This window comes from Schistocerca serialis, chromosome 2 (assembly GCF_023864345.2).
Source record: "Schistocerca serialis cubense isolate TAMUIC-IGC-003099 chromosome 2, iqSchSeri2.2, whole genome shotgun sequence".
Classification (NCBI taxonomy): domain Eukaryota; kingdom Metazoa; phylum Arthropoda; class Insecta; order Orthoptera; family Acrididae; genus Schistocerca; species Schistocerca serialis.
The window spans coordinates 1,045,652,790-1,045,665,386 of record NC_064639.1 but is presented as its reverse complement, the minus strand read 5'-3'; the positions used below and the strand labels follow the sequence as shown (position 1 = coordinate 1,045,665,386).

Sequence of the window (12,597 nt, the reverse complement as noted above, 5' to 3'; positions counted from 1 at the left end):
CTTCTAAAAAGAGGCAACTACTAATTTAATGATAAATCACAACTAAGTATTGAGTAAAACCAATACAACAAGATATTAATTCTCTGGTTTGATGAGCATATCTGTATGGGAGAAGATACATTTCATGAGTAATACTACCTTCCCCTTACATTCCACACATGAATGTAGCATAGAATTGACTGTCAGACACCTCTGAATATACTGTAGTCTTTCTTACATGATGTTTCTACAATGGAGACAGAGTTGTCCTACAGTCATTCTCAAATACTTGTTCTTTAACTTTGCTGAATGGTGTGTCACCAAAGGACTATTGTCCTGGATTCTTAGATGCCTACTTCAAATCTCTTTCCATCAAACTACTACTGTATTTTTGTGAACATCTCTCTTTGTGGCAGATAAATGTTGTTGACACACTGAAGTAACTTCTGCTTAGTATCCTTTCAACATCACTACTTTTGTTACAGATTCTCTCAGAAGTCAAAGGTAACCTGTTTTTCTCCCCAACGAGCATGCAGGTAATTTTAGCTCTTGTACATCTTGGTGCAAAGGGTAACACTGCTCAGGAGATTGCAGATGGCTTATGTCTTCCATCTGATAAGGAGACTATTGAGAATGGATTTAGAGAATTAACAAATCGTTTGCAGGTTTGTATGAATCATCTGTTGTGTTTTTAAATTATTTATATAGAAAGACTCATTCTCTTGTAAGTAAATACATTGAAGATAGCAAACTGGTTAAGAGTGGCTTAAAATTTATATAAAAAAACAGAAATGACAATGGATGCACCACAAAGCACGTACAAAACGGTAATGATTGGCTTTCCAAGAATGAGGTGCCATTTTTTCTCTGTTGGAAGGATTTTTTATTTTTTTATGCATCAGAAAATGAAGTGGAATTAAAAGTTTAAACTGCAATTGGTAAATCAACAGCATTGGTGTAAGGTTAAATGGTATAAGTTGCACACAACAGCTCTCTTGAGATGCAAGATGTTTAGTTATAATGATATTAAGTTATTGCAGCTTCTAGGTAAAACCCAATGATTTCATATACTTCTTAACAATGCTTTTCTTGTTTTACTTTGCAAAATAAAGTCACACAGAACATCTGCAGCCATTATATAAGTAACATTATTCTTTTCTGGTGGGACATCCACACCTGTTACATGTAATGTTTATGATTAAAAGATTCTCTGTAGCTGTACAGTTATTTATTGACTAAAGTCTTTGAACTACCAGGTTTCAGAGACTCAGTTCCATCTCTAGTTGTATATGAAAGTTAAAATTAAATATCTCTAAACTGCAAGACCATAATAAAACTAACAGTAATAGACAAAAAGATAATTGTGGTAACGTAAATCCATTCCATTGCATATACTTATAAATAAAAAGTTGAAGCAGTTATGTCAAATACAAAATTGTTCAGGATTTTGTGGCCACTTGTTGACAAAGTGTCTACTGGCTTCTTTCTTGGGTTCTTTGGCCGACATTCATCTGATGATTTCACTGACATTTCACCAGCACAAGTGGCTGGCATTGTCAAAGCTTCATCCTCCATTGCCAGTGGTGAACTGGAGCCGAGCTCACAGCTGCAGACTATATGTACCTGGTGCACCAACGTCCGAGGGCTTCTCCGTGGTCATTCCCAGTGCGGTTCTTCTCTTGCTACCTGTAACTGTTGTTTGCTGCAGTACGGGAAGCCAGTATCCATTTACCTTAAGGCCTTCCTCTTTCTTGTTGAAGCTGTTCATGTGATTTTGTATTTCTACAGCTTCTCTGAACAAGCGGGTGTGATAGTGCTTCTCTCCAGCCAGAACTTCCGTGTCGGAAAATTTTATTACATTGTCAGTCGGTCTCAGTGTGTGCTCTGCCATGGCCAATCTCTCCACCTGCCACAACCTGCAATGTCACTTATGTTCTTTGACCCTGGTGTTGACTGATCGTCCAGACATTCCAACATAAACTTTTCCACATGTGCATGGTATGCTGTATATTCCCAACATTGCAAGTGGGTCCCGCTGATCTAAGACACTCTTTGATCTTCCTTGTCAGTTTGAAAATTGTCTTTATGCCTTGTTTGCGCAATATATGGCCAATTCTATTCATCACTCTGGAAGTGTATGGCAGAAAGGCCATACCCGACATTTCTTTTTCTGGTTTCTTACTTCGCTAAGTTATGTCAAAACTAACTTGCAAGGCAACACATTTGCTTTGGCTCATCAGACTGAATACTCAAATGCATCCACATGACAAGCACCTTTCAGCTGTAACTGACAAACTCCTCCTTATCCTCCAAGTGGTGGTGAGGAGCATGAACGCTACATACCAAATAAAGCCAGATTAGACACTGCATGGGAAGCAGAAAGCTGAAAACAGCAGGCTGAAAACCATGTAGCATATAGCTGTACTCACAAAGTTCTTGTGTGTTTATTTATGCACTAAGCAACTTTAGTGCTGCTTATTGCTATACAAGAAACCATGCAGTGAGTACACATTAGTTGGTAAACAACACATGTGATTGTATATGTTGATTTTACTTCAGTGTTGTAGGATTTACCAGAGGTGGGGCTGTAGTAAGCAGTAGAGGGTGGAAGCATTGGGCATGTTATAGCAGCAACAAGTGCAGCATAGGAATCCTGGTGTAGAGATAATACAGGTTTCTGGTAAGAGTATTTGCCCTTACTGTACAGTTTCTTTAACAGTGTGCCCAATAAACTCAGAAATTTATCCACATGCCACATTATCACAACATCTCCTGTCACAAGCAAGATATTTTTTATTGTGGTAGCTGCACTCAAATTAACTGAGGTTCCAGTTAAGTTCCAGTAAAATCAGTACTTTAGCACCAGTAATTATTTGGCTAAAAATACATATCTTTTTTTCATTATCTCATGCTGTGGTATTTTCTTATTGCAAATACTGTGGCTTTACTCAACCATTCAGTCCCCACAACATTGTCGGGAGAGAATATTTTGAGTACAGTAACTGATATACATATGTTTATATTTGCATTGCAAATATTATCAACTGCAGCTGACATGGAATCACAACAAGTAGCAAATACAAGAATCTATTATCAGATATAGTAGTGTTTTTTGGAGAAACTTGGCTATCATGGTGTGGACCTATCCCAATATATGTTATAACAATCTTCTTGTATACCAGACAGCAATTGTTTGGGTGAAACCATTTTGTTCACACAGATGACACAAGGAACAAAGAAATCTTTGTGCTTACCACCCACCACCTCTAGTTGTATGCTCCTCAATAAACAGGGATGAAAATCTATAAAAAATTAAAAGGGAACATGTTAATGACGATGAAATTAGGTCTACTGAAAAGAAGGCTATATGAGACATTGGTACGGAAATGTCATTACTCAATGGATGAATTTGTGCAGGACTAATGGGTAATATGAGCTAGATACACTTGTTACATATCCTCATTAGTATATTTATTATCGTTCATAGAAAAATCATCTCAGTGCTATATTATTATGTATTAGTGTAAAAGTATTTTTAATTGTAATGTAACTTTCTGACAAATCTTCAGTATGTAAACCAAATGGATTGCATAAGATCAAGGGCGATTCTAGGAATCAGTGAAGGGGGTGGCAAATTATGGAAGGGGTGTGGAGTTTGAGAAATGGAGTATTGATTAACAAAAGGAGAGTTGGGGTCCTCCACTGACAAATTGGTAAAATTTGGTGTTGCTTAAAGTAGTTTTTGGTAACTGTTTTGGAGTTCAGGGTAAAAAACTTATTTTAACATGGAAGATTTTATAAATTGCATAAACCATAAAAAAGGTCAACTTACAACAAATAAGTTTTCATTAATTTTCTGTGTACAGAAGATGACATGAATGTAAAATCTTAAACTTGACATGAATATAAAAAAAATTCTGTAATAAAATTCACTGGCTGTTTCCATCTTCTGCCCAATTTATCATGCTCATTTGTCTCTGTTTCTTTTTTTGAATATGTCGATGACATTACATCCAATGTCTATTAATAAATAATAAGATGCCCATTTTAAGTTAAAAGATATTTATCTTTTATTCTTTTGTTAAAATGTGTTTGAAATACAGTGCAAGCTATATTGCTGTATAATTATAAAAACAGATTGAATCTGTTGAAGTAATATATTTGCTGATTTCTGAAGTCATTTTATCCAGTGTAATACGATACTCCCTTGGGGGAAGGGGGGCTATAGCCCACCCCCTTTGCCCTTGCCACTGCTCCTATATGAGATGAATAAACTACAGTTCACATTTAATACAATAACTGTGAGTACAGCACTACACATGGAGGTAAAGCTACAACCGTGAGAATTGATTAATATGGTGCCAGTGGGCACTGTCTGGTACACATCTGAGAAATGTCTGATACAAAGCCAAAGTCCCAAAAGCAGCACATACACAAGTCCATTAAACAGATTTAATACCCAGTGTCTAAATATAATGACTATAGCAGTGAGAAGATCCAACCAGAATTGAGTTGGTAGTAAGTTATATCATAACACAAACTTGCTCATGTACAGCACGGTTGCCCTTGTGCCTACCTTGAGACTGGTGGCTGCAGCTTGTCTAATGTAATGGCACGCAACATAGTTACGCTGCGTCCATGAGCTCTGATGGATTGTCAGTATTGATATCCTACAATATTACACCCTTTATGATTGAAATAGGTCTGCAGGGACAGAAGCACTCCATTTATGCCTTATTTGAGGTGATGGAGGGTGGTGATCAGGGTCAGTGACCTGTCTACTCGATCCATTGTGAAGTCTACGTAGTCTCCTGCAGTCGGCAGGGAAGAACTAACAGTCAATTTGAACACACTTTATTGTAATTAAAGAAAAATGTCTTCTTGGCATACACTAAGTTTTAAGCCCCAAAAAACACCAAAAAACCCCCACAACTCTTGGGGAGGTAAACCAGATAAGGAAACAAGACAATGGAAGAAAATACTGGCCAAAATCTACTCAACCAGTTACAAAATACAACATGCTACTACAATTCTATGGGGAGTGTATACAATGCTAGGGCCGGTGTAAGTACTGGCTGGAGCTGTTGCCCAACAGTAGGTAAACACTGCCGGTCTGACTGTCCTGGCATGCTTATAAAGCCAATTTGGCGGAGTACTACATGAGTCATAAAAAAAAATTTGCGCAGCACCACAAACGTACATAGGAGTAGGAGCGTCCTGGTCAACCTCCATGGGTTTGTGGCTGGCAGGGGTGGGAGGAGGCGATGCAGCACTGGCAGCTGGCAGCGGGCAGCGGAGACAGCAGCTGAGGCCGGAGCGGAAGTGGAGATTCCGCCACAAGACAGGCGGCGATAGGCACTGACAGCTCCCCGGGGTGTTGTGGTCCACCGGAAGGGGCCAGAGGTGGTTGATATGCCAGCTGGTGGTGGAACCATTGACTCACCGGAGAGATGCTATCACGTGGCTGCAGAACTTGGTGATGACCACAGGTGCTCAGTGCGCCTGTGGATGAGAGAAGATTTGCACGCAGACCTCCTGCCTGACATGAAAGGAGTGCGCTGGTGTGTGGGCAGGAGGGTGAGAAGCCTCAAAAACTAGAACAGATAAGGGAGAGCGACATGGTCGACCATGAAATATCTCCATTAGACTTTTACCGGCATGGAGGGCGGTCTCATATGTAGCCAAAAAGGAAAGCACAGCCTCCTCCAGTAGGTGATATCTCAGTAGCTTATTGAGCCGGGCCTTGAATGTTCCCACAAAACATTCTGCCTGACTGTTTGACATAGGGTGAAAAGGGGCAGCTGGATGAGAGAAATTCAACTGGCAGTACAGAATTGCTTAAACTCAGTTGAAGTAAACTGTGGACCATTTTGGGGAGTCCTACAACAACAAAGAGGTGCCGGAGAATTTTGATAGTCTCAACAGAAGTATTGTTCATCAAGTGGGAGACATAAGGGTATCTCAACCCAGAGTTGATCAGTATGAACCATGGGGAACCATGAAACGGACCTGTGGAGAAATCCAAATGGAGACATTCTCACGGAGCAGCTCTATCCAGCCACAAAAAATACTGAAATGGAGGTGCTGCCTGACGTGTTTGGAACATGGTGCAGGATGACAAGAGGGAGGCAATGTCTTTGTCCCAACCGCCCCAATAAAGATGTCGGTGTGACAGCTGTTCAGTGAAGATGATGCCCCAGTGGCCAGCGTGGAGGAGGTCGAGGACACGGCGGCACAACAGATTCATTATGACCACCCACGGAACGTCAGAGTCACTATGCAAAGGGATGACACCACTGTGGAAAAAGAGACTGTGCCAATGATCCCAAAAATGCTGGACCTCTGCATCGTGGGCGCTACAATTGCTGGTTGGAAAACCCGCAGCACTTTGGCAGCAGGGAACTTGAAGTGTCCAATCCTGAGCAGTGGCCCACCAGACTGCATTGGCATCCAATGGAAGTGCATCCAGAGCTAGGTCCACATCTGGTTCCACATGGAAACAAACCAAGGGGGAGGCATCAAACTCACGGTCTACCCCAGCAGGCAGGCAAGGCAAAACATCAGCGTTTGCGTGCTGTTCATAGGTGCGATACACAATATCAAAGTCGAACGTAGCCAGGAAGAGCGCCCAACGCTGAAGGCGGCACGCTGTCTGGGTGGACACTGCAGCACCCAGGTGCACCCAAAGGTTTGTGGTTGGTCTTCAGAGTGAAATTACGACTATCCACGAAACTGTAGAATTTTGTCAGGACGGAAACCAGCACCAAAGCTTCCTTTTCAATTTGACTATATTTGGTTTGAGTCTCAGTCAATTTTTTGGCCACCAGTCTCTCAACGCCATCGATCACTTGCAAAAGTACCGCACCCAGGCCATAGTCCGAGGCATCATTGGAGATGATGAGGGGCAGGGAAGGATTGTAAGTGGCCAGACAAGGAGGGTGGGAGAGAACTGACTTGAGACATATGAAAGCCTGCTCACACACCCTCTCCCAAACCCAACGTGCACCCTTGCACAATAACCCTGTCAGGGGTACCGAAATCGAGGCAGTGTGGGGTATAAACCAGCGATAATAGTTGATTTGACCAAGGATGGTATGCTGTTGCTTCACATTGGAGGGAGGAGGGAGGTTTTGAATCACCTCGACATATTCCTTAGAGGTGTGTAGGCCATGGGAATCAATTGTGAACCCAAGGTAAGTGACCTCTCATGCAAAAAAAGTCAAACTTTACCTTCCAGCAATGCAGGTTAGGCTCAGAAAAAACCTGAAGCAACCAATCCAGCTTGTCCATGAGGTCCACTGCAGACGAGCCACCGACGATGACATCGTCCAAATAATTGGTCTCACAGGCACATGGCTTTTGAGGCGTTCCAAATAACATTGGAAAATGGCAGGAGCACTGGCGATGCCAAACGGAAGGCGGTTTCACTGGAAAAGGCCACACGGGGTATTGATCACTAGGATCTGCCGCGAATCCTCATCCAATGGCAACTGCAAATAAGCATAGTGCAAATCAATTTTGGCAAAAACGGTCGAGCCCGCAAGACATGTGAGCATGTCATCCACCGATGGGACAGGATATGCATCAATGACAGACTGAGACTTGACTGTGACTTTAAAATCACCACAGATGTGTAAAGCACCGTTCAGCTTCTTGACTATCATGATAGGCATCGTCTAGCAACTGTGCACTATGGGAGAAAGGACGCCTTCATCTTGTAAGCGGTGAAGTTCCACCTGGAGCCTCTCTTGGTGAGGAAAGGGGACCATGCAGGCCTTAAAAACAATGAGGAACAGCAGAGGGAAGAAACTGAACATGTGCGGTGAAACCCTTCACCCCTGGTGTGGAGGATGAGACCCAAGTTTTGTATTCGCAGAGCAACAGGGCAAGGAGGGTATCTGATGAGGAAAACGGCATTGCCTGCACCACACCCTGCACTGATAAACACAGACAACCAAACTCGTCCACGTCCAGAAGGTTAGTAGCACCAAGGGATCCAACCACCAAAAACTGAGCGGTGAAGAAATTACTGCTGTTAAAGATTTGAGTGGACAAAAATGCCATCAATTGATATAGAGTGATTATTGAAACTGCACAAGGTGCGAGTGTATGAGGATAAAGCTGGCAATCCCAAATGTTGGTATGTGGCACCATCCACAGTAGAAATGGATGATGCCGTGTCAATTTGGGACACCACCAGAATATGCACGACCTCCAGGGTAAGGAGAAAACGAGCACCTGACTGGGAAATGATGGAGAATACTTGGGCGTCAATGGAATGTGAGGCTTCCAGGTCCTGAGGTGATGATTCGTGATGAGCCTGTGTGTCTGCAGGAAGCATGACATCTACAAGAGATTTCTGTGAAGCCTGACACACTACTGCGATATGGCCCATTTGGCTGCTAGCCGTGCATCTTGGTCGCTGGTGGGGGCACTCTGACCGCTGGTGAGTCCAGAAACAGTCCGGACGGGATGGAAGCTGGGTGAAAGACGTCCTCTCACAGAAAAGGCCAGCAGATTGACAAGACTCCCACTTGGCACTAAGCAACTGGCGAGGCTCAAAAACAGGTGGATCAAGACATGGTGGTTGTAGCTGGTGAGACTGTTCAAATGCATGAATGATCAGCAGACTGGTGTCGAGGAACGGATCCTGTAACTTCAAAATATCAGCCGGGAGACCCCCGTCTGGTGCGTCAAACATCACCATATCGCGAATCAACAAAGAGGCATAAGAATGATTGCAAGTAACGTTGGTGCACCGGAATTTACAATCGCGGGAGAGACCCTGGAGCCTGATAATCCATTCCCGATACGTCTGACCTTGGGACCTTCAACAAGAACAGAAAGTCTGAGGGGTGACGGTGATGTATATTTGTGCATCAGAGTACTCAAAAAGGCAACCCTTAATGTGGGTAAATGAGAGATCATGAGGGGACTGCCCAAGGTTCAGTTTTTGAATTAAAGGATACATCTGTGGAAAAACTGTTGATTAAAAAAAAGCCTGAATTCGATTTTCCTCATGGATCCCATGTGCCACTAAATGTTGTTCCAACCATTCGACATAATTTGACCATGGTTCAACAGACCTATTGAAAGCCGGAAACATCGCTGGAGCCACGTGCAAAGTGTTCAATTCTCCTGCAATGGAATCAACTGTATGAGTTACATCTTGCAACACTGGTGAGTGATGGCGAAGTTCTGAACACGTGAGTGCTGCATGAATCTGCTGTAGAGTTTTCACCATGGACTGAAGAAGTTCCTTGGAGGAGGCCATTACGTCCGAAAATCAAAGTTTTATCCTCGTTGCCAGTAACTGTAGTGTCCTGCGGTTGGTGGTTATTATAATGAAAGAAAAATGCCTTCTTGGCATACACTAAGTTTTAAATTCAAGAACAATAAGAAAACCCCACAACTCTTGGGGTGGCATACCAGATAAGGAAACAAGACAATGGAACAAAATCTACTGTACCAATTACAAAATACAACATGCTACTACAATGCTATTGCGAGTGTATACAATACTAGGGCCAGCATAAGTACTGGCTGGAGCTGTTGCCCAACAGCACATAAACACTGCCGGTCTGACTGTCTGTGCGTGCTTATAAAGCCAGGTTATTGGAGTGCTACATGAGTCATATGAGTTCCGTTTGGTGGAACACTGCCACATATTGTCTGGAGAAGTAGTTCTGTTTTTATTTGGAAAGCCTCTTAGTGTTTATATCCGCTGGTGATTTTTCTCTCTGTACTCCTGAGAGGAGGTCAGCAGCCCATCTTGCGTGTTAGTTGTGTGGGTCCTCTAACTAACAAGGGGCCGCTACCACAGTCTAGGTGACAAAAGAAGCTATGCAGCACTCCCTGATGGTACTATCCAGCTCACCTCTTCAAGGGCATCTGGGTCTGCTCTGACATCCTAGATGGATTATTGACAATGAGTACATGCCATCATCTGTGACATACTTTACCAGCACGGTCAAATAGCACAAGGGTCAAAGCGGCCAGTTGTGATTTCCCTGGTGTCACGAGGGCATTTAGTGCATTTGGGTATGATGGCAGCATCTGAGCTATGTCTAAATGGGTGGAGAGTGATATATCTACCACTGGTGCAATGTCTGGATGTGACAGAGGCAGTGGTGTAGATGGCAGCATTGGTTGGTGCAGCCATTCTGGATATAGCTGGATGCATTGGTGCCAGAAAGTTGCATATTTGGTGGTTACTTAGTACATGACTGCGACATGCATGGTCTCTATCACTGTAGTTGTCCATCCTGGGTGCCTACCAAAAGACTGCACACAGACTGGGGCAACACTATGAATATGGGGGTACTTTGTGGATCTATGTCTACATCAACATCTGTACTATGCAAACTAGAGTGAAGTGCAGTATAAGAATGTGCATTCCATTGTACCAGTTACTAGGACTTCTTTCCATTCCTTCCCCATAAGGAGCATAGGAAGAACAAATGCTTAAATGACTCTTTGCAAACTGTAACCAGTCTAAACTAGTCTTCATGATCCCAGTGGGAGTGATATATAAGGGGTTGTGATGTGTTCCTAAATTCATCACTTAAAGCTGGTTCTAAAACTTTCCAAGTGGTTTTCATGGAATAGTTTGTGTAAATCTTCAAGCATATGCCAGTTTAGTTCTTTTAACATCTTTGTAACACTCTCCCATAGCTCAGACAAACTTGTGAGCATTCATGCTGCCCTTCTTTGTATCAGCGTCCTGTTTTGTAAAGGATTCCACAAGATTGAGTAATATTCAAGGACAGGTTGCACGAGTGTTTTGTATGCAGTTTCCTTTGTAGAATGATTGCATGTCCCTAGTATTGCACCAAAGAACTGAAGTCTTTCACCTGCTTTGTCTACATATGAGATTGTGTGATTGTTCCATTTCATATCCCTATTAATTTTCACGCTAAGGTATATGTATGAGTTGATGAATTCCAACAGTGACTCATTAATATTATAGTCATAAGATACTATGTTTTTCATTTTGTGAAGTACACAGTTTTACATGTATGAACATTTAAGGCAAGTTGACAATTTTTGCACTGCTTTGAAATCTTTTTAAGATCTGACACAATATTCGACAAGCTTTTTCAGATAATACTTCATTATAGATAACTAAATCATCTGCAAAAAAATCTGTTGCTGCTATTAATATTGTCTGCAAGATAATTAATATATAACATGACAGCAGGGGTCCCAAACACTTCCCTGGGGCCATCCGAAATTTCTTCTGGCATTCTCCGTACCAAAAACTCTTCAGCCCAGTCAAAAATTTTTGTTAATACCTCACATTTAAGAAGATGGGACGTAAATATACTGACAGAACCAGAGGATGCAGAGAGTTTTAGATGGAGCATTATGGTATGATTGACAAGAACAAAGTGAAGTCAGCAGAGGATCAAGTAGGTAAAAAGACGAGAGCTAGTAGAAATCCTTGGCTAACACAAGAGATATTGAACTTAATTGGTGAAAGGAGAAAATATAACAATACAGTAAATGAAGCAGGCAATAAAGAATACAAATGTCGAAAAAATGAGATCGACAGGAAGTGCAAAATCGCTAAGCAGGAATGGCTAGTGGACAAATGTAAGGATGTAGAAGCATATATCACTAGGGGTAAGATAGATGCTGCCCACAGGAAAATTAAAGAGACATTTGGAGAAAAGAGAACTGCCTGTATGAAAATCAAGAGCTCTGATGGGAAACCAGTCCTAAGCAAAAAAGAGAAAGCAGAAAGGTGGAAGAAGTATATAAAGGGTCTATACAAGGGCAATGTACTTGAGGGCAATATTATGGAAATAGGAGACATTGTAGATGAATATGATATGGAAGATATGATACTGTGTGTAGAATTTGACAGAGCACTGAAAGACCAAATTTGAAATAAGGCCCTGGAAGTAGACAACATTCTGTTAGAACTATTGACAGTCTAGGGAGAACTAGTCGTGACAAAACTCTTCCATCTGATGATCAAGATGTACGACACAAGCAAAATATCCTCAGACAATAAGAAGAATATAATAATTCCAATTCCAACGAAAGCAGGTGCTGACAGGTTGAAAGTAATCAAACTATAAGTTTAATAAGTCATGACTGCAAAATACTAACACAAATTCTTTGCAGACGAATGGAAAAACTGATAGAAGCCGACCTTGGGGAAATCATTTTGGATTCTGTAGAAATGTAAGAACACATGAGGCAATAGTGCCCCTATGACTTACCTTAGAAGATAGGTTAAGGAAAGGCAAACTGATGTTTCTAGCATTTGTAGACTTAGAGAAAGCTTTTGACAATGTTGACTGGAAACTCTCTCTCAAATTCTGCAGGTGACAGTGGTTAAATACAGGGAGCAAAAGGCTATTTACAATTTGTATAGAAACCAGATGGCAGTTATAAGAGTTGAGGGACCTGAAATGGAACGAGTGGTTGAGAAGGGAGTGAGATGGTATTGTAGCCTATCTCCAACATTATTCAATCTGTATATTGAGCAAGCAGTAAAGGAAACAAAAGAAAAATTTGGAGTAGGAATTAAAATCCAAGTAGAAGAAATAAAAACCTTAAGATTTGTTGATTGCATTATAATTCTGTCAGAGACAGCAAAGGACTTGA

General features: G+C 41.8%; 1 protein-coding gene across 1 annotated transcript in view; it reads left to right on the top strand.

The window, feature by feature from the left end:
• Positions 1 to 12,597, top strand: part of LOC126458478 (serpin B6-like) — a 332,205-nt gene that overhangs the window by 143,993 nt on the left and 175,615 nt on the right. Inside the window, exon 3 of the mRNA XM_050095571.1 lies at positions 465 to 644. Coding sequence (XP_049951528.1) covers positions 465 to 644 — 180 coding nt within the window. The remainder of the gene's footprint in view (positions 1 to 464; positions 645 to 12,597) is intronic.